Source organism: Lonchura striata, chromosome 4 (genome assembly GCF_046129695.1).
Source record: "Lonchura striata isolate bLonStr1 chromosome 4, bLonStr1.mat, whole genome shotgun sequence".
Lineage (NCBI taxonomy): Eukaryota > Metazoa > Chordata > Aves > Passeriformes > Estrildidae > Lonchura > Lonchura striata.
Genome location: NC_134606.1, coordinates 42,144,616 through 42,167,513, shown reverse-complemented (window position 1 = coordinate 42,167,513; position 22,898 = coordinate 42,144,616). Strand labels below are relative to the sequence as shown.

The following is a 22,898-nucleotide window of genomic DNA, read 5'->3' as shown; positions in this document are numbered from 1 at the left end:
CTGTATGCAAGAAAGAACCACTCCAGTGTACAAGTAACTATTTTAGAATGACAATTTCATCATGTATTAACAGACAGGGTGTAGACTGTGTATAATGTCTTTTAAAAAACTTGCCTGGAGAAAGCAGTAATTCTGCTTGGCTGATAAACTGAAATTCCAGCAAGGAACAGAGCGTTTCTATTTCTGATGTCTTTGAGCAATTCCAGTAACTAATACTGTTAAGCACTGAGAACTGCACAGGCAGTAGAGCTGATGCATAGTCATGAAATGTGTTTCAAAATTGTAATGAAGTTTTTATGACTTGCAAAGAGATTTTTACTAGCAAGCTGAAAATATCCACCCAAACCAGTTATAGAAGTTACTTTCTCTCACAAATTTTCTAGTTTGCCCTTTTCATTTTGTGGAATGTTTGCATTGAAAGCCCTCTAACAGACTACTTAATGCTGCAATTAAATACAAATCTGTGGTTGTAACAACAGTCTGTTCTTATGGGAAAGATAGTGGATTTGTGACATTAATTGTGAGCAGGAAGGGAACATGGGGTGTGAGCAAGATATCTATTTATACAAAGAATATTTGACCCTAATTAAAAAAAAAAATAAGAAAAATTCCTTTTAAAAATGTTGCATTATTAGGACTGCACAGTTAAAAAGTTATAGCATTACATTTATAAATAAGTAGGCTTAATTATACCAGCTTCTTTACTACAACAGCATCACTGGGTTATGTTTCTTCCAGCTAAAAACAATAGGAGCTTTATTACTGTCTTCTTAAAAGAGAGCAAAATATGAAATATGAAATACTGCCACCAATTCCCTGACTTCTTCACAATCTTGTACCTGCAAAAATTTAATAATGAGTTTCAGAAATGAACGCCCAGTAATAATGAACTTTACATAGAAAGAAGAATCCGACACATCAAGAACTCGACAGCTTTTTTTTTTTTTTTGTAGTTTTTCAGATCTTTTCAGGCAACTGTCTACAGATGGTTTTGCACTGCCACATTGTTTCTACCATATTTTCTGTTGGGCTAGGCAATGCACCTTTTATGTGGCTTCTGAGATTTTTTTTTTCTGTGAAAAAAATCTACTCCCATTATTATTTAGGAAAACTGGACTTTCAATCCAGAGCTGCAGCAAGACAAGCAGACACTGTTAACAACTTTACAACCTTTGAGTACCTTGAGCTTATAGATGGGGGCCAGATTTTTACTATCAGAGGAAATTGGGAATGGCCTTGGCAACATCTGAAAGTGAGTTTAGCAAAGTATCATTCTCCACTGATGAGCAACATTGAAGACTTGAGGACAGGGTACAGGTACAGATTGATTCTTGATATGTTCTCAGAAGTTTACAATTTGCAAACTTCCAGCTTTAGAACTTGCATTCATGTAATCACGTTTAATACTCTTACCCTGTGTGAATTAATCTTACTTCATTTTTAGTTTATCAGCCTGACCTTTGAAAGACTCTATGGCAAGATAAATTATGATATATGAAAAAGCATTCTTTAAAAATCTGTTGTCCCTCCCCTTCTTGTACTACAGGGAACAATGAATAATTTGCAGTACTTTTTTTCCACTTACAGTCTTACAGCTCAGATATTCCTGATGTAAAAATCAGAGTTTTTGCTGTTTCCACAAAGTTGTACTTTGGGAAACAGCTCATTTGGCACCATCTTTCTACTACCATGGCTGTCCTCCAAAATTTACTACATATTACACTTCTTAGTCGAACAGTCTCATCCTGGATCTTTAGAGTTGAACACACACATCCTTCAGTCGTTACTTGGAATTTACTTATCTGTGCTAAAATGCCTTTTATTGTATTCTCAGTTTAGAACTAATGCAAGGCTCTGTTCCTCTAGGAAAAAAACTAGCTTACGTTGAAAAACTACTCTATCACTTTTGTGTTGAATATTGCTACAACTTTTTTTTCTCTATAGCCTAATTCCTCAAAAGACCATTTCTTTATCACCTTCCAGTTCTCTCCCTGGCAAATGACTGACTCTTATAATATTTTACAAGGCTTTTAAAAAAATTGTTTTTATTAACTTTTATGTTAGCAAAGTGATCCTCTGAATCTATTTTCACCTGGGTCCTCCAGTCTTTCTATGTAATTAGCTTGTGTTCCTTGCCTGGATATAAGATAGACTTTTTGAAGAGTCTGGAGGGAAAGTCATATGAGGAGCAGCTGAAGTCACTCAGGTTGGCCTAGAGAAGAGACTGAGGGCAGACCTCATTGTGATCTACAGCTTCATTGTGAGTGGTCAAGGTGGGACAGGCACTGATCTCTGTGGTGACCAGTGACAGGACCCGAGGGAATGGCATGAAGCTGCATCAGGGGAGGTTTAGGTTGGATATCAGGAAAAGGTTCTTCACCAAGAGGGTGGTTGAGCACTGGAACAGCGCCCAGGGAAGTGGTCACAGCACCAAGCCTGACAGTTCAGGAAGCATTTGGACAAAACTCTCACGCATAGGATATGACTCTTGGGGTGGCCTGTGCAGGGCCAGGAGTTGGAATCAATGATCCTTGTGGGTCTCTTCCATCTCAGGATACTCTATGATTCTATGAAGTCTTTGCCTTTGCTTGCCCCAGCTCACGTCCTCCTGGGCCAGAGGTGCAGTGGGGCAGGCAGCGTCTCCCCAGCATCCATTGTGGAGATGGGCGTCGCAAAATGCCAAATCGATCACCAGCACCTCGACACGGTGTGAAGAGAGTTGCAGCATCTCCCGGCTGCCCGGAAAAGAGAGGAGTGGAGCGCCTCCAAAATGACAACTGCCGTGGCTGACCAAGCGCCTTCTAAGGTAACATACTCCCACCTAGTGGCTCTCCTAGAGTCAGGAAATGCACCGTCTCCAGCAAATTGAGAAGTTAACTGTGGAACTCGCATTCATAGAACGAGTAAGTCAGATATTTACTAAGTCAATATAACTTCTCAGTAGGGCTAGAAACGTTTGGTTTGATTTCCTTTTTCACTGGTGTACCCCCTAACAAGAAATCGGGAAGGAACAGTTAAGCTGCATAACACTGATTTTATAGTTAGTACTATAGTTATTACTATAGTATATAGTTGCTCGCGATGTAGTTAGTGATTCTTAGTTTAGTTTTTCACCACAGTTTTAGTTGTGTCACTAGGCTTTGTAGGATAGACAATAGCTAGATACAGAAAAACATTTTAAAACCATTCTGTTAGCTGTACTTAATACCGTAAGAAACCTTAAAGAGAAATTGTGGTATTCTGTGTGTATAACAGACAAGTATACAAAAATGTGTGTATACATAAATGAAAAAAACACCCAAACTTACAGATAACATTGCTTCAGGCTTTCTTAATTGTGTCTCCAAGTAGAGCACTATATCCCTAATAAAGAAGCACTGTAAGTTGTTCAACTACAAGTGGCATTGACATTCCAGAGTTTCCAGACTTAAAAGCCAGCTAGCAGCTCACAGCAGCTGGACTGCAAATTTAGAGGATGTGAACTAGATACATCAATGTCTTTTTAGGATTCTCAGTATAATCAGGAATTCAAAGCCAAGTATGAGCAACCTAAAGAAACACTGAACTCTTTCCACTTTTCAAAGTACTCAAGAGGTATTTTAAATATTTAAATATAGGAAAAGTAGAATGAAATCTTGTTGTCCAGCGTTGCATTCAATGTAAGTTATTTCCATAATTATTTAATATTCAAAAGCTAATGTGATATAAAAGTCTTCAGACTCCCTGATAAACTTCCACTTAATGTCTAGGTCAGATCCACTACGACCAAAGACTTTACAGTTTAACACCTATGTGGTTTCAGTGCTGAGATATGCTTTAAGATTTTTACAGAAACTACCATAAATTCAAGTAATTTTTGGCAATATTTGCAGAGAAATAAAAAACTGAGCAGGCATTGTGTCTGAGTTTTTGAAGCCCTTCAGTGAGGACTGAGACACCAGTGGTGTGAGGAAGGAAGCCTGCTTGGTAGTTCTTTGTGCTTCACATCTTTCTGTGAAGAAAACTCTGGTTTCAAACTTGTTGAGATGGTTTTTCTTGCCAATCCTCTTCAATTCCTCCTCCACAGACGTGAAGAGGATATATTTCTGTTTCAGAATGCTTTTGAACATCTGCTTAAAAAGCAGACTGGAAAGCATTCTGTGATGATGGAACATCAAAAGACCACAGTGCTGTGGTCAGGTCAGGACAGGATTTTTTGTGTCTCCCTTGGCCCTTCCCTCCTTCCCATCCTTTCCTCACTTCACTTTCCTGACATTCACCACTTTTTCCACCAACCCTTTGTGGTGTTACTTTTTCAGCAGTTCCCTTCTGCTCCATCCCTCTCAGGCTTAGCTGTATTGCCAGAAAACTGCCGTTTTGCTCAGTGATAAAAGGCATGGCATTTGTCATGAAGGGCACAGTTTTTTAGAGAGAATAGAAAGCAATAGTTCTGGATGTAATGAGGGGAAAAACAAGAAAAGAGATTTTATACACTTTAATGCCCATTTTACATCACTCCACACTCAGCAATATTGGCTTAAAGTTGATTTAATTCAATTTACAGTGCAATTGTTGACATTTGTACTCATCAAAGTGAAGACAGAACTTGCTCCAGGATCCATTTTTTCATCTTCATTGTATATCTTTTAACATTGCATGTTAAAATAATGTGGCATGTGTCTTGAAGAGGTTTTCCAAAAAAGGACCTCTGTATTATATTTTTTTCCTACAATTGATATTCTGTTCCCCCCAAATGCTCATTTCAGCAATATTAGATCTTGTAATTTTGTAATTAAAAAATATTCCAAATTTTTAAGGCAGAAAGCTGAATGAGAACAAATCGTGCTTTTCAAGAAAAAAGACCCTTTAGGCACTAGGATGTCTTGTTAGGAGGATCCTAATAAACAAGCATTGCAGTGCTTGATAAAGTGAAATCCAAAATAATATGGACTGATTGACTGAAATGAAGTCTTTCCAGACAGTTTACTATAATTAGATTTACAATCATATTATGTCTAGGTTTTCTACAGAGACCTTTGTCTAAACTTCAAAGGATGTCTGGTTACTTTTAAAGTATTTCTACTCCCTACATATCAAATCTGTCAGAGTGCAGAGAAATACTGCATACCCTCTTTTTCTGCTCCAGGCCATAGTAAAATTTACACTGACAAAAAAAAAATCTAATGCTTCTATTAAAATATATTACAACTGCAGTAATAGCCTACTCCAAGAATATATGTGGTAGGACTTGCTAGCACTCCAATAAAACAGAAGTTAAATATCAAGGACTTCTGTGTTACAGCTACCTAAAATAACTTACAAGGAAAAGCAGTGTCTGGTGCAGAGCTATAAAATAAAATGTGTAAGAAAAAGACCTCTTTCACATTTTCAAATCTAGCCAAAGGAATCTATGTCATAATCTTGGCAAGACTCTGCCCTCATTCCTCATCCATCAGATTCGTGAGAGCTTCAACTAGACATTAGTAAGGAAACTACTTCAGTGTTAAAAGGAACTGTACAAAGCTTTGGGGCAAACAGTATATTATTTGCAATTTAAGGTAATTTTCTAAACAGAATTGGTGCCGAATGCTTTTTGGTAAATTATGCTGTAATTCTTGTACAATAATCCTACAATAAGTTTCTGTTTATCAGATTTAAAAGTTAAACAGCTATGTGCTAAGGTACTGATTCAACAGAGAAATAAAAAAATAAATGCTGTGACAAATACCAAAAACATGTTTCGGGCCTGGTTCTTTTATCTCATTCTTTCATAAAAGTTTGTGAAAAACAAATGAATAAAACTTCCAGGTGTGTAAAATCTCTTCTGAAGACCTGAAATTATCTGATATAGTTCTCAATTTAATAAAAACATTACATTCCCCTGTAAATTATGTCTTACTAGGAAAACGAGTTCAAATATTCAGCTCAGATTTTATTGACTCACAGCAAAATCAAAGAAAAATACAGGTTATAAACAGTTGTTCTTAGTAAAGCCTAATTATAGTGAACAGTCAGATCGTCAAAGAAAACCAGCTCACACCTGTGGGCAAGGGTGCACTGAGAATTCTGAAACCCAACTAGCACAGGGGGAAGAAAAGGATCATTAATTTCTTTCAGAAAGGCAGGGGTTTTTAGCTCCTATTTTCACCTTGGATGTTTAATAAGAGATTATAAACATGGAATACTTTTTGGTGATTTTAAGATTCTCTTTCGTTCATGCCATAAAGTGAAAAACCTGATTGCAAATTTGTATGTTTTGCTTGAGACCTTCTGCTGTACTCCAGAAATGGCTGTACATGGCAACCTATCCAGTAAGGTGTCACTTACATAAAATACAAAGAAAATGCTGAGGAATTGTGTGCTTGGGTGTTTTTTTTGGGTTTTTATTTTTTTAATCTAAAAGAGACTGCCTGCATTCCTTCAGTATTTCCCACCACCAATAACAACTGAGACACATGGAGTTTTCGGCCAGGGAGTGAGCAGTCTCTAAGGTAACAGGGACACACAGCCACAGTCAAAATGTCATAAACTTTATTTGACTTAATATACCCCAAACTGATGCCTATGAGAGGCTTTGTGGCTGATTTAGATGGGGGAGAGAGAGAAGGAAATAATCAAACAAAAACTGAACAGATACCTGAAATGAAAAGGTGGTGAAATTTAATCTTGAAGGCAATAGCTTTGGTATGTTGGCCATTCAGAACTTTTAAATGGAGACATACCATCTGTAAATTATGATGAGTGTAACATGCCATGATTAATAAAAGCACAACATGCATTCTCTTCCAAAAATAAGCAAACTCAAATGATTAAATGTCAAATATGACAATGTAGCAATTCTGTGGCAGTACAGATTTAAAGCGAGAACATATTCATAATAAAGATGAATTTGCATGTCCTGAAGGTAAAATTTCAGGGATTCTCTGCCTTATTACCAAGTGCAGTTGAGCATGTAAACCTTAGGAAAAGGGAGGGGGAGAAGTTTTTGGTGAAAGCATATTGCTTTTGAAAGACTTTAATTTGCTAGATGGGGGAAATAGGCCACAACATTATGCTAACAACTCGAAGAACTTGCAAGCTAATCCCACACCCAGTATTAACCCTGGTACATTTGATGTGTGCCTTGCTACGTGAGCCCTAAGGAGTTGTGATGGGAGTTCAAGAGCAGTGCCAGAACTGCCGGGCTTCCGACCCAGCGGGCTTGGCAAGTGGCTGCAGCTGCTGTGAAGCTCACGGGGTTCATTCCTGAGACTGAAATACTGAGCCAACAGGGATTGAAACCAGGCATGTCTTCTGCCAGGCAAGCAGAGAGGAGAACACAGCCCTGAGCTGCACCCAGGCGAGGTTTGCGTTGGACTTTAGGAAGGATTTCTTCACAAAAGGGGTGATCAAATATTGGAATGGACCAGAATGTCCAGGGAGGTGATCAAGTCACCATCCCTGTGTAAGACGGGAGTCAGCACTTAGTGCCACGGTTTAGTGGACACGATGGTGTTGGGTCCCAGGCTAGATTTGGCTTTTTCAGAGGTCTTTTCCAACCTCACTGAATCAGTGATATTTCACTTTGGTATTACTGGTCAACACGGACCTGACCAAGAAAAAACACACCCTAAGGCACAAGTGTATGCCAGAGCACATCCTAAAGGACCAAATACGCTACTTCGGAGTATACAAAAGCGTAAGAACATACACAAAAACAAAAACCAGAAAAACCACCAACCAAATAAAACAGCCAGGCTCTGAAAACGGCAAGGAGCAGCCCGCGCCCACAGGCGGGCACGGCCAGGGAGCGGGACTGCAACGCCGCGGCTCTGAGGCGGCGCGCGCCGTCCCAACGGCTCAGCGGCGGCCGCGGCACACGCGCGCCGGACACATCCCCCACACTTCGCCCAACCGTCCCCCGCTTTAAAGAGCTCTCGCGGGCCGGGCACGGCTGCCCCGCTGCTATTGGCTGGCGCCGCCTGTCAATCGTGTCCGTGCCCGCCCTCCACGCCCGCTGATTGGCCGGGCGGGTTCAGCGCGAGGGAAACCCCACGCGTGCCGCGGGGCCGGGCGCATGAGGCGCTGACGGCGGCGGCAGCCGGGAGCGCTCTGTGGCGTTCGGCTCTTGACGGGACAGCGGGCGGTCATGCCCTGGCCTCGCCTGCCTGGGGACAGCGGTGGGTTCGGGTCCTTGGCGTGCCGTGGGGAAAGGCGGAGGCAGCGCGATGAGGGATGAAGCGGTGTGGAGAAAGTGCGATTGCAGGAGGGGGGAGGGGTGTTGAGTTTATTCTCTTCCCTTACTGCTCCATATGCAGTTGTGATTCCTCGCGTCCGTCCGTCGCCTTTGTGCCCGGCACATGCCCGAGGCTGCCGTGCTTCTGCATGGGCCTCTTGCAGCTCCTCAGGGCCGCTTCTCCCCTTGGAGCTCCCGCGGCGCCGCTCTGGGGCTCGCTTGCTGCCCTGGCAGGTAACGTAAGGACGGCCTGGCCCGGGTGTTGGAGCTCGCCAGACAAAGGGAAAAGCAGTTTGCCTCTCCCTCGCTCCAGCTTCATTGTCATCTCCATACCGTGTTAGGCCTGAAGCGGCCAAAAGATTCCCTAATTATAGAGTCACTGTGCAGCTTGTAGGCTGTGAAACGCAGTAAGTGTAATTAACTTGCTGAAAGGACTGAAAGGAAATGGGACACCATTTTGAGCAGGTGGCAGCCATGGAGCCATTCGGTTTCTTCTCGTGCCTGTCGGAATTTTTTTTTTTTTGTGTGGGTTTTTTTTTTTTGTTTTTGTGGTTTTTGTTTTGTTTTGTTTTGTTTTTCCTCTGCCCTGCTGCTTTCTGGAATCTCCTTTTGATGGAACCAGGAGTTTGGTTAAAAATGTGGCTTTTTTAGTGCCCTGTGACAGATAGAATTTAAACTTTTTGAGAGTGGTTGTTTGCATGGACTCGTGCCCCAAAGTGATAACTGGCTTGATAAAAAGACAAAAAAATATATCCCCACCAAAAGGCTTTTTTTCCTAGGGTGGGAAAAATAACTGTTAACACGATTCTAATTGAAGGGCTTGTGGGCTCTGTCATGTGAAGGCTGTTGTGAAAGAAATGCACTTAGAAATAGTTGTGACATTGGTTCAAAGCACATTTGAAATTATAAAGCTGGGGCAGGAGTGGGAGAATAAGCTGCAGCCTCACCTCTGGTTAGTAATATCATTGCATAATATCCATAAATCTAGTAGAGGACCAGGCACTTCACCATTCCATGAATTTGGTCTATAATATATTTAAAAATAAAGTTTTGTTCAGTGGGTTTTCAAGAAATAATAGTGGGTTCTCAAGAAAAGTTTGTATGAAGTTTAAGCTGTTTTAAAGTGTCTTATAAAAAGTAAACTGCTGATGTCTCAGGACATTGTCTTTTGGAGCCTGAGCCTGAAGACGAAGAAAGCTGAAAATGTAAGGGGCCCTGAAGAACAGTGGTACCTTTACTTTTCTGGTGATGATTTTTTGGGCAGCATTTCTCAAGAAGTGGCACAGCACTCGGAAATGGCATTTGGACAAAGGATTGAAGTGATGAAAAAGATTGCTTGCCTAAGCAGACCTTAGGGCAGATAATTTTGGGAAAAGAATAAATAAACTTGCAGAAGGAAAAAGAGGCAATGAACGAAACATCTGACTTGAGATTTTTTTTTTTATTGACTTGACTAGTAAAATTGGTAATTGCCAAATGCTGTGATTGTTTTTCATCACCTGGGTGACAGAAACCTAAAGCTCTTGGGTGAGATCTTGGCACGGCAGAGAAATTGGAGATAGGGCAGCAGCAACTAGATCGATAAGGTTTACTTTTTGAAATTGTGAAGATGGATAAAGCCATGAAAATAGGGATTCCAGGGGTGGGGTTATTTCAAACCTTTACTTTTGCCAGACTGTTCTGCCTAATTTTATTTTATATTAGTATTAACAAAATTATTTATTTCATAAATAATGAGTTCTTGGACTTCTGTATAGTAACTGGGCATGGACTTAAGTTCTTCCTCCAATGTTTTAATACTAAAATACAATTTTGAAATAGTTGGCATTTTTATAAAATGTAGTAATAAGAAAATTGAATTTGTCACCTGGAGTAGCTTATTGGTCCCTTATACAACTGTGATAACATGGTTTATGAAAGAATTCATTCTTCTACTTGAAGGGCAGCATTCTTAAAAATAGTTGTGCTACTTATGTTGTGCTAGCTGTGATAGCATTTAGGAGTGTTTGAATATAGATTAAGTAAAAATCTATTACATTACATATTTCTGTAGTAGGTAAAGTTCCAGATTATCCCAGCTACAGAACAATGGTCTGAAAGCAAGTACACAGTTGATTGTGGCTGGATATAGGATTGAAGCTTCATGCTAAACAAAGTTGCAGTAAATAGACAAGTATAGCCTGAGTGGTTTTTTTTATATTTTGGTATCTTTTGTATGCACATAACTTAGAATTTGCTGAATTGGAATATTTGCGATATTCTGTTGAAGCTGTTGCAGATATGTGTGAGGAGAATAAAGCTGCAGCAAATGGATGTGGCAAAATCCGAAGTGGTGCTCTAAATGGGGCAGCTTTACTTGCCCTAATGGAGAAGACTGGATACAGCATGGTTCAGCAAAATGGGCAAAGAAAATTTGGTGGTCCTCCACCAGGTAAGCATTTCTTTTGAGGTTGAAAATTGGTGTAGCCTCATGTTGTGTATCTTGACAGTGACCAGTAGTAGAAGCTTAACGAAACAGTCTAAGAAACACAACACATATGGGGAGGATCCTGATGTTTTACAGTTTCCAGCAGCTTAAGATCTCTTGAGCTAGACTGTATGCAAAATTTGCTTTTGGTGCACTTAAAAAGTCACAGCTTTAAAACTAGCTAAAATTGACAGGTAGCAGAACAAATGTGGAGTTCCCAAAGCCAAGTGTGTTCCATTTGACTGAGACCATGCTTCAAAACATTTAGAGATACGGAAGGGAAAAACAAGTTGGTGACAGAGGCATAATCTACTTAGTGTCTTCGCTTATACCTTACCACTTGCATTGGCCAAGACATTTTTTTTAGCTTTTGTTCTCTGAAAGAGCACCAGTGAAGATTAACTCATTTGGTTTCAGAGTTGACAATAAAATATTTCTTTTATTTTGAATAATTTTTCCAGCGTTGTTGACATCAGCAGTGTACAAGAGCTTTGCTACTAAGCCTGGTTTTGTGACATGGAATACAGTAACGCTTCTTTCTGAATCAGATTATGCACTAAGACAAGCAGAAGGAAAATGTTGTGCTGTTCTTTCAGTTCATTTTCACTAGTTGCCTGTGATCCCATGACTTTATAAGTTACGCTCATAAGCATGAACTTTACTCATTGCTGTATGGAGTTTAAGTTGCATCAAAACTATTTCTCTGGAAGCTTTTCTGCCTTGCATTTTGGCAATACTTCTGTTAAGCCTACAGAAAATATCAAAAGGAAGCCCTGTGAAACTATTTTGAAAATGATACTGGAAAAAGAACTGCAGGGCATCACTATCTTCAACCTGTTCTTAAGTTATTATACATCATTTACTTAATAGTATCTTTTAATTAGAGCATTAGATGATATTGTGTTTGTTTAGCAAAGCTAATTTCATTAATATTTTCTGAAACTAGATGGGTTTGACAAGGTATCTCTTCCATCAATCTCTTCATTGACATTATCTTTTATATCTTTTCTTGAACTCTTCATGTTTTTTCATAGGACATTGAAAATGCTTTTTTTTTTAGGTTGGAAATTACTCTGAGTTACTGTAAATGGCTGTAGGCCAGGTGATGCTTGAATGTTTGAGATGGCTTATAGGAAATTACAGTATAAATGAAGGGTTTCACTATGAATTTTCCTTGTTAAGATACGATTTCTGTAAGTTTGTGTTGCTGTCAAAGGATAATCTCATTGTCAGCTCTGTTCTCAGCAGATGTGGCTGAAAATTGCCTACAAATTATCAGCTTTTTACCTGGCACAGTTCTTATCTAGTGTATGCCACTTGTGAAAAATGTGTCTGTACAGTGCTTTAAAAAGAAAGATGAAAGTGAATTTTCATAATTTTATGTCTGCTGCTGTCTATGCAATGGACCCAGCAGTGATGTCACTAGGCACGTGAGTCATTAGAATTACGTGGAAGTTTAAGATGACATGGGTGTTAACAGTGGGAGGAATATGACTGATGTTGATTAAACTGCTGCAAAAATAGGAGTCCTATTTTCTGTCATCCAGCGATGAATCAAGTACCCAGTCAAGGAAACTCTGTCAGCTACTTGTGTAATGCTGGTGACTAACTTTCCATGTTTGCTCTGCTAAGTACATGTCCTTCATTGGCAAATGTGGCACGGACCAGTTTTCTTAAGTCAGGAGTCGGAGGCTAATTCCAGTTGGCAGTAATGTGCTGTACTGCTGGGTTAGTATGCAGCTTTAAAACTAGAAGGGAGGATTTTTGTGTGATAAGTGGCTTTTGCTTATTGAGAATCACTGCTCATTTACTGGGCTGAGAAGGATGGTAAAAATGTATCTAGTTAATAAATACATAAAGATTTGTATTCCATTTAATTACTCCTGCACATGTTTTTTGTCTACTGAGGTGTGCAGTTGCCTTTGTCTTTAGAGCTTCTAAATGGTCTGCAGTTGGTTTTTTGTTTTTTGTGGAAAGGGACTTGCACGATGTGAGTGATGGCAGTACTAGCTTGCAAATGGTGTTAGCGGCTATGTCCAGTCAGACATCAGCTGAAATGGTCAGAGATGTTTCTAAAGGTGAAAATGATAAAAATGTGGAATTCTGTGCGGAACAGAGCCAAACTTTTTCCTAGATAAGTCATGGCAGTGTGACTCCAGAACGCATGTCAGTTCTGATGCCTTGGTAGCTTCCCTGTGTGCCATGTAGTTCTTTCTGTACAGTTTATAGATGGAAAAACTATTTTGTGAGAAGTCAAAAATCTCTCAATTCTGTTTTTTTTTTTTCAACAGTAAATTACAGGCTCTCTGACAGTAAATTAAGGAAATTAAGCATTAATTACAAGATAATCTAAATCTAATTTATTCTGAACTTCAAACCAAAGAACATTCTTTAATTATTTTCTTGTCTTAACTTGTCAATAGTAATTATTTTTTCACCTTGCCTTATTATGCTTTGTCATTTCATACTAATAGTCACTAAGTTTTGTGTTAGTTTTTTTTCTACCATCTTTGTACTTGTTACTTTTTCTCCTGTAAAAAACTTTCCTCATCAAAACCTTTAGAAAAAGCTTTTAGTCATGATTTGAGTGTCTGCCTTTGAACCTTCTACCTGATTCGTTTGTCTAATTTAGAAAAAGAAACAAAGCCAAACAAACTTTTTAAAATTATTTTTTTATTATTTTGAGAAAATGAAGTGCTGTATTTGAAGACTGTAACTCCATAATATTCAATGCATAAATACACCTTTACATTATCTGTTGAACATATCTTTCAGTATATATGGCAGTGATATAAAAAAATGTTTAAATCTTTTATTAAGGCTTAAGGAGAGAAGCATAGCTGTTCTGCAGCTTTCAGAGTTAACTAAAGACTGATTTGTTGTGGGGATTTTTTTTTTGCTTCTTTTTTTTTTTCCTACCATCCCCTACTGCTTGTGAAAACTGTGGTCTGTTTTTAGAGTAAAAGTGTTCTGTCTTTTTGGCTGTTGCAGAAAATTTGGCTCTGTATCCTACTTTTCTTAGGGAGTCCTATTTATTGGCTGAATGAAGGTGGGAGCAAAATGTTTGGAGTTTTTGAATGATGTCAAGCAAGAAGAAAAAGTGCCGCACTGGGGACCTTAGCAAAATTTATAAAAATATGGGGGCAAGAAGCGCAGTGAAACATTTTGTAACTTTAAAGCACTGTAGTAGAAAATAAAACTGAAGTTCTTACCTAGGTATCTTTCTTAGATATATCAATTTTATTAATAACCAGAAAAAAATTGTAAGTGGCATAAAATACAAACTGTGGGGCTTCTGGCAGTTTTTAAAAATTTAAACATAAAAAAAATAAGATGTAATAGAAGAGAATGTGCTAGTTTTCAGCTGAGACCAAAAATAACTCCCACATTCGAACTGGATGTGGGGTAATTGTGCCTTTGTACTAAGATTGCTGTTGGACAATTTATTTTAAGGTTGGGAAGGCCCTCCACCACCTCGTGGATGTGAAGTTTTTGTGGGTAAGATTCCTCGTGATATGTATGAAGATGAGCTCGTTCCAGTTTTCGAGAGAGCTGGGAAGATCTATGAGCTCAGGCTGATGATGGAATTCAGTGGTGAGAACCGAGGCTATGCTTTTGTGATGTACACCACCAAAGAGGAAGCCCAGCTGGCCATCAAGATTCTTAATAATTATGAAATTCGTCCAGGGAAGTTTATTGGTGTCTGCGTAAGCTTGGACAACTGCAGATTGTTTATTGGAGCAATTCCTAAAGATAAGAAGAAAGAAGAAATACTGAATGAAATGAAAAAAGTTACAGAAGGAGTGGTGGATGTCATTGTTTATCCAAATGCCACTGACAAAACTAAAAATCGTGGCTTTGCCTTTGTAGAATATGAGTCTCACAGAGCAGCTGCAATGGCTAGAAGACGGCTAATCCCAGGTAAAACTGTTTGTAGTTAAACTGAGTTTATATGGAGAGTATCTGTTTCCATATTGTGGGGGGATGAAATAGTGGATCATTTCTGTTTTCCATTCTTTAAAGTGTTTTGAGAGTTAGAAAATTGTAGTATTGCCTTTTGGCTAAGGATGATTTTATTTTTATGTTTTGTAGTTGTGGTTTTTTTTTTTTAACTTTTTTAAGAAGCTGTAATTTAGGTAGTTCTGACAATTAAAAAATAGACATCAGTTTTATGTAATTTAGGTATTTATGCCAATATGTAGCTGCACAGGCACACATTCAGTTTTCATTTACATGCACAAGGCTCTGCACTTAAATTCTCTTAAAAGTGAGCTTAGAAAGGAATGTGCCTTGAATGTGCCCCATATTTTCTGTGGGTTGTCATGAGTAATGATATTTTCATCACTATGAAATACATGAATGTTTCATATTTTAAAAAAAGGTAGGTCTTTAATATTTTACTAGAAAATAATTTTGAAAGAAAAAGAAAATAAATATGCAGAAGTATCAATATACAAAGTATCAAATGTATAATAAATATCAATATAATACTTGTAATAATATGTAATATATTCAACATGTAATTGGTATATTTTATATATACATGTATATGTATCTGCAAAGTGGTGGGTGAAATACCTCTACATCACTGAATGGAAAATAAACCCATATGATCAGCAAAATGATGGGTTGACATGAATAACAAAGTAGGTTTGGTTTTAGTTTTTTTCTTTTAATTCTGGCATCTGCTGCAACATAGAGTAAGGGTTGTGCTGAATCTGTACATTTAGATTATTATTTCCAGGTGTTGGCCATGCTTTTTAAAGTCGTCGTATTATTGAAGAGGCTGTGTTTAGTAGCTAGTTAAATACATTACTTTGGTCTCCTTTTGTGTGTGTGTGTGTGTGTATGTGCATGTCACAAAGTCTTTGTTTTGAAAATGGTGCTTAATGAACCCCAAGGTAACAGAATACTTGTCATTTTTGCAGTCACATTTACTTTAACACTTTCACGACAGTTTAGTAGATGTAGGCAGCAAAACCCAGTTTCTTGTGGTATGCATCATGTTTGTTTTTTGTAGAGGTAGGTGATAAGAATGATTCTGCTTTCCTTTGCATGTTTCTTATTTTTGTAATGTTTTTTTGCTATAGGAACATTCCAGCCCTGGGGTCATACTATTCAAGTAGACTGGGCAGATCCTGAGAAAGTAGTTGATGAAGAAACTATGCAGAGAGTCAAAGTATTGTATGTGAGAAATTTAATGATATCTACTACAGAGGACAAAATTAAAGCTGAATTTAACAAATTCAAGCCGGGAGTAGTTGAACGTGTGAAGAAGTTGAGGGATTATGCTTTTGTTCATTTTTTCCACCGTGAAGATGCAGTTGCTGCTATGTCTGTAATGAACGGGAAGTGCATTGATGGAGCCAGTATTGAGGTGACACTGGCAAAGCCAGTTAACAAAGAAAGTTCTTGGAAGCAACATTTTAATGGTCAGATAAGTCCCAGTTCTGAAAACCTCTTAGGGTTTCCTAACAAAGAAGATGCTACTCAAAAATCCTTGGGGAAACCAGCAAGTCTTTCAGTTCATCTGAATGGTCAGCAGAGTCCAGGCCCTCCTGAAGTTGAAAGAAGTACATGCCACATTTTTCCAGGAATAAAGCTTACTCCAATTAGTATGTATTCTCTAAAGCTGAGTCACTTCAGTTCTGCAGTAATGCATCTGGATTATTTTTGCCATAAAAATAGCTGGGCACCACCAGAATACTGCTTGTATTCAACCACAAGTCAGGATGGGAAAATTCTCTTGGTGTACAAAGTGCTTATTTCTGGTATCACAGATGATTCCCAGGGTTATTTCATGCCAGAAAAGCTCTGTACAACAGTAGAAGATGCAAAGGAATTGGCAGCACAGTTCACACTTTTACATCTCGGTAAGCATAAACGTTTTTGATTATATATGAAGAACTGAAGCTAGAAAAGTTACTTTTAAATTGCTCTTGGTATACATATCTTGGTGTGCATGCGTATTTTGTATAAAGTAGTGTACAGAAGACTTGGTTCTTGTGTCAGTTGAGCCTGGACCATTAGATGAGAACACTGAGAAAAGACTGTAAGTATCTGAACAGTCCAATGCCACTGTAATTTTTGCATAAATTTATCTACTGGAATGATATATAAGAAAGAATTAGATGACATGTAAGTAACCTAGGTTTAAGGTCATTTGTGAGATGATTACGGTGCTGAAAATTTATTTGAAAGTCTGTGTTCTAGCATCTTCATTTATATATGTTCCATTTTTTAAAAATCAGAATGCAATTACTAGAAGAGGAGAGTTTTTACATTATAAAATTGGTAGGGGGGAGGGGTTGGGTTTTTTTTTCTTTGGTTAGGATTTTTCCCTCACCTGTTGTAATCTTGGTGAATTGCAAAAGCGATTGCAGTACACTGTTAAAATAGTGCTACCCTTCTTCTCTTCCTAATACTGCTACTTAGCACTTGTTCTGCAAGTCTCTTGAGATGTATGTTGGCTGTGGTGAGGTTTCTCCTTTGGATGAGTTCATAGCAGAGTTATTTCAGGCTTGACTCTGATGCCTTTTTTTTTTTTTTTTTTTTTTTTTTGCAATGCATGACTAAAATGTAAACAAGCTTTTTGTTCTTGCTTGCTTTCTTTCTTCTCCTTGGGTTTGGATTTGGCATGGCCAAAAGGTCTTAGAGGAAGGAGAGCCTCTGAAGCACAAAGCTTTTATACATTGTGTCCACTTCAGCAGTGGTATGCTTGGTTTACATTGGTGGGACACTTCTAGAAGGTGATACTTTCAGATGGCCAAAGTGATTTTGAATAATAAGTGGCTAAGTTTCTGTGTCTGGTTTTGTACACACGGTGTCTTGTTTCCATATTTAGCTAGGGAAATTAGGGCCACACTTTTATAACCCATGTAATCTTAAAGATAAAAAGGGTACTAAACTCAAAATAGTGGTGTGAGGCTCTCCTTAAAAGAAGAATAAAGACAGTTGCAGGTTTTGTGCTTGTACCTGCCCAGTTTGCTCCTTTTGTTACCTAAAATTATTTTCTCTCCTGTACTTCTCTGGGAAAGAATCAAGGGAACAATTAAAGTTAGATTAAGAGTGATTAGTCACAGCTGTGGGGAAATCCTGAATGCAGACTATTAAAAAAAATGAAGAAAGTACGTGTTGAGATTTTTATCTCTTCAGTTATAATTACAAATGCTGTAGGGAAAACTTTTTAAAGTGGATTTAAATTAATAGTATTCTATAGCTTTTTAGCACCTGATTGTGCCATACAATCACAGTTAATGTGAATTGGTATTTAGCAGAATTCCCAAATACCAGGTTTACTTTTTACAGCTGTTTCCTTACCGGCCTAGTGCTAGTAATGCTGTCTTGTTATCTTTGAATAGCAATTTTTTTTTTTTTTTATGGCCTCTGCGCATTCTGGCTTGTGAGAATTTGGGCCTGAAATGAGCATACAGAGCCCTGATTTGAAGCAAACGTACAAGGCTGACTTTGGAAAGATCGACATCTTTCACATTGATTAAAAACCCCCTTTTTGATGTTGGCATTGTTGTGATGCTGCAACATAGCCTTAAGGAGTCTAAAAGTACAATTTATTTTCTCTATCTAAAGAAGTTGTTTCTGTTACTGTTTAATATATATTCAGTGTTGAAAGAAATAGCTACCAGTAAAGACAATTTGCTAGATGTGACAGAGTCCTCCTTCCTTCTTGTGGAAGTGTTGAATGATGCTGATGCTGCTTATGGATGTATAGGTTGTGGTTTTTCTTTGGGGTTTGGGGTTTTGTCTGGGGTTTTTTTGATAACTAGCAGTGATTTGAGAAAAGTCTGAGTGTGTTTCTTGGAAGCAACTTACTGTACACATGAGGGTACAAAGATGACATAGGGACTAATTCTTTTTGCTAAGTAACTTCTCTTAGAGGACCATAATTCTTGGCTACTGAATTTTTGATGATGTCTACAGGTTGGGTTTTGCTGGTTTTTTTTTCAATTTTTAAAACATATAACTCTTCTGTGGTAATAATCTCAAGGCATTCTGGGCATTCTGCATTCTGGCTGCTTGCTTTTTTTTTTTTTTTTTTTTTTTTTTTTTTTTTTTTGTTGTTGTATGTATTTCTGTACTTCCTTTCACACAGAATACTTGGTTTTCACACAAGTTTGTACAGTACTGGTACAGAGCAGTCCTGAGCAGATAGCAGTACAACAACTAACCACTTGGTGTCACCTGAATATTTTGAAAATGATGGTTTTTAGAAAACAGAAAACTATGCTGTCAGGGAAAGATTAATAAGCTGTATTTTAATGTTACTAGATAAATCACCAGCAGATCAAGAGAGTGAAACATTGCCTTGGTGTGCTTTATCAAAGTTAATTATATTGCTCTTGGAACAATCAACAGCCACAAATTGTAGGATATTTGAAGAAAATAATGGCTTTGTTTAACAAATACAGATGATAAGTGGTAATTCATGGTTTGGAGGTTTTAGTGATCTTTAGAAAGGCTCAGAATGTAGCATAAGAAATTTTTTAAGAGTTTGAATTTAGAAGTCTGAAATATATATCAGATCAATTACACATAATGGTTGTTTTTACAGCCCCTGAGCAAGCATATATAACATTGCTGTCCCTGAATGCAGCATGGTGGGATAGTAAAGGTGAGTAAGCTTCTCAGGATTGTTCATAGTGGCTTTTTGCCCTCTCAGTGCATTGTCTTAGCTGTACTGTTTGCACTGTTTCTTGAAGAAGTTGTACTTTACTCACAGAGGAGGAAGGTTTGTGGAGATTCTCTGTTGCTTTTTTTCAAAGGAAACCATCTCTCTATTGCCCTGTACCTGCTGATGGATCACACAGTCTTGATGTTCTTGTTAGTTGTGCAGCACAAAGAAAGGTTATGGTTTTCATTCCTAAAATGACTCTGAGTAATTTTTTATTCATTTATTAATTCAAGCCTTTCCAGCTTGGGTTTAAATTTATGTACAAAAGTACATACTTTTACTACTCTGTATATTTGGAGGACTATTTTTTGACTAGTCAGTTTCATGTAAAAGAGACTGTTTTTATCTTTTTTTTTTTTAACATGCTATTGTGGATGAATTTAAGTGTGTATATCTGTCATTTCTGAGGCCTCTCTTTTTTTGAAGTGGTGTGATTGTGGTTTTTGAAAGCTTACAAGGCAATTTGAAAATGGCATAAATCCATGCTCTGTGTTAACTTTATTTGTTGGAAGCTTCTAATCCCAGGCACCCAGAACATTTCCCAGAGGTTCAGTTATTTTTCAGCTGCTGCTAATGGACAGGGAGCACATATTTTGTAAATCTTGGTCTGTGTAAGAGAACTTGGAAAAGAATAAGTTAGACAGATGCAACAACATTGGACTTTATTTATCTGAAATAACTTGTCTGCCTTCTGTTGAGTCACTTCAAAACAGGACATAATTACCATGTTTTCTTCTACTCCACTGATGTTCACAATGAAATTGGGTTTTGTCTGTTCAGTGTACATCAGGCAGAACTTGGTGCTTAGTTGAGTGTAGAATCTGATCTAAAGTGGTAAATATCATAGTAGCAGTCATTTATATTGCATATGTATAATGTATAGCTAATACAGCTCGGAACAATGACCAAATATGCAGTTGAGGGTTGTCTGCATTAATATTTTGCATTCAGTGAAAGTGAAACAAAGGGTTATTATTTTGAAGTTCAGTTAAAAGTGTGTGTGTGTATATACATGATGAGAAAATGCATTCAGTACCCAAGAATGGGGTCTCTTAAAGCTATAAGGCTCTCAAGAAAAATACCCCTTTGAGCATTTGATCCAACAGTTTCTTAATAGTTTTGAGTTTGTTAGTGCTGCAGAGGAAAGGGAAGAGCACAGCACTGGTATAAGACCGAATGCTTTAGTTACACCATTATCTTAACTATTAAGTCTATCTTGAAACTGATGATGCAGTATGTTTGCTGAAATGAAAGTCTCTTTCCTCCCCCTGCCCCTCTCTTTCCACAGCCAACTGTACACCCTACTTGGTCTGAATATCCCTGAAGAAGAGAAGTTTGGAATTTATTGCTTTGGATCTTGTAATGAAAAGAAAAAGAACAACCCACTGATGCATAATTACTGGAAATTTACATTCCATTTTTATTGATGAATAATTCTTCAAAGCAAGTGTATTAAGCATTTCAATTTAAAGATTAGTGAAATTGAATGTTAAATTGTTTTGGTTAGTTTGATTGAATTTGGGTTTTAAAATATAATTTGTTTAAAAGATTTTTATTACCTGTAATAGTCTATACAGCAGTAATTTATATTTAGTGTTGAAACAATTTGCCACAATTCCTATTCTTGTATTTTCACACAAAATTTTTTCAGCTTCTTCATTTAATAAATCTTTAACAAATGTCAAAAAATCCCGCTAACAAAACAATGAGCACCATTCTAGCAATCATAAACATGCATAATGTGAAACTTCAATACCATCCGCAAGTTTGCTTCCGTTAACTTGATGCAAAATTTTATAGGAAGAACATGTCCAATAAAATATTTGCTTCTGATATAGCAGTTCATCAATGGAAAATTGGTATTTTGAAAGACTTTACATGAAGGTACCATCAGGCTACATTGCTGTCATCATAACACTGAGGTTCAATATCTTAGTTAATTCTTGGAGACAAAAACAGGCCAAAAGAAAATCTTGACGGATACAGATTACATGAGCTTTTATGTATGGCTCACTGAGTTGTGTTTCCTGTTGTTAGCACGTCCCTGTTGGGACAAATGTGTGCTTTCAAATTCATAAAGGCCTTACTTTTATCCAGGCTGTCCCTTGAAACCAGCACCTGTGCTTGCCTGTGGTAGCCATGCGGAACAGCAGCTTGCTCACTTTCTAATCAGGCCGTGTTCTTCTTAAAAAAAACATTGTTTAGCATTAAACTGAAAGTAGTTTTTGATTTTTAAAATCAGATATATGTAATTCATTTTGAGTGAGCCATCATTATTTTTATTGTGACTATTTGGCATTTCTCAGTCAAGTGCTATATTTATTGAATGACAAAACCTTGTTTTTACCTTCTTAACAATCTGAAACTAATACCATAGACCATTCTTATTTTTGGAATTTTATACACAGTTTTACTTCATTGACAAGGAATGGACCAGGTGGTTAAAATGTCTAAGGGCCTCATCTATGCAGGTATTGTTTGTAAGCTGTTGGATCTGAAAATTGTTTGTCAGAAAGGAATATTATGTAGACTGAAAACAATGCAATGGAAAGATTTCAAGCTGAATAATTTTTCTTCAAAAGCAATCAACTGTTGTGGTCCACTATGTATTTTGGCTCATTGTATTTCATCACCATATTAAATTGTCCTTTTTGCTGTTAATTTAGGTGCAGTTATAGCAGTTTCGTTTTATTTACATTTGATACTAGCTACATAATAATTCCTTTACATGTTGCAATTTCTAATGTTGAAATAATGTGTTTGACATCTGTACATGAATTAACATTTATATTAAATTTATGCTGTTCATATTTGGTGTGTGTAAAAGAAAAATAAATTATTGTTTTAGACATGGTACTTTCACAACCTTACTTTGCAGGATTCACTTTGCTTTGTGTAATAACAAGCTTTGGCCAGAGCTCCAGTGCTTTGCTGAACAAAAGGAAGGGTGATTAAGCAGCTGAGCGAAGGCTTGAAAAAAGAAAAGTAATTCATGAAAAGCAAGTTAGTTGATTAGCTTTTATTGCATGTGAAATTTGTTTAAAGGTTAGGATTTCCTAAAGAACTAATGAGGAGAGGGAACCGGGAACTTGTATAATCCGTGCTTAAACCAAATGGTTTAAACCTAAGACCAAGACAAAAATAAGTTTGAGACAGAATAACACAGTATAAAGCTGATAAAATATGGGGTTGGTAATTTAAAAGTATTTTCCTGGCATCCTGAGAATTCCAGTCTACAGACTGTGAAGTAAGCTTCATTTTACTTTTCAAGTGTCTTGATGAAGACATAGGTTTTTGCATTTCTGATGGAAATCTGGACCCAGCAAAACCAAGGTAAAATTGATATTGTTATCTAATTAAGGGAGCTGTGGGCCAAGGTGCACAAAGACAAGGTGCATAATATTAGAGTGAATGCCAGAAGAGCTGCAAACAAAAGTATCTCCTCAGTGAACAAAAGGAGGTACTGCCCAGTACTGTGGAAAGCCAGGGGATTGTATTGTTCAGGTGTGTAACATCCTTCTTGATCAGATGTCCAAGTGAGGCAAAAA

At 37.6% G+C, this 22,898-nt stretch overlaps 1 protein-coding gene across 1 annotated transcript; it reads left to right on the top strand.

Annotated features, from left to right (window-relative positions):
* The first annotated feature begins 8,074 nt into the window (after window positions 1–8,074).
* Window positions 8,075–22,217, top strand: RBM46 (RNA binding motif protein 46). The gene is made up of 6 exons (XM_021530212.3): window positions 8,075–8,138; window positions 10,464–10,625; window positions 14,115–14,582; window positions 15,752–16,534; window positions 19,231–19,290; window positions 20,639–22,217. Exons 1-6 carry the CDS (start codon window positions 8,108–8,110, stop codon window positions 20,662–20,664), a joined length of 1,530 nt encoding a protein of 509 aa, XP_021385887.2. The 5' UTR covers window positions 8,075–8,107; the 3' UTR covers window positions 20,665–22,217.
* The last annotated feature ends 681 nt before the right edge of the window (window positions 22,218–22,898 follow it).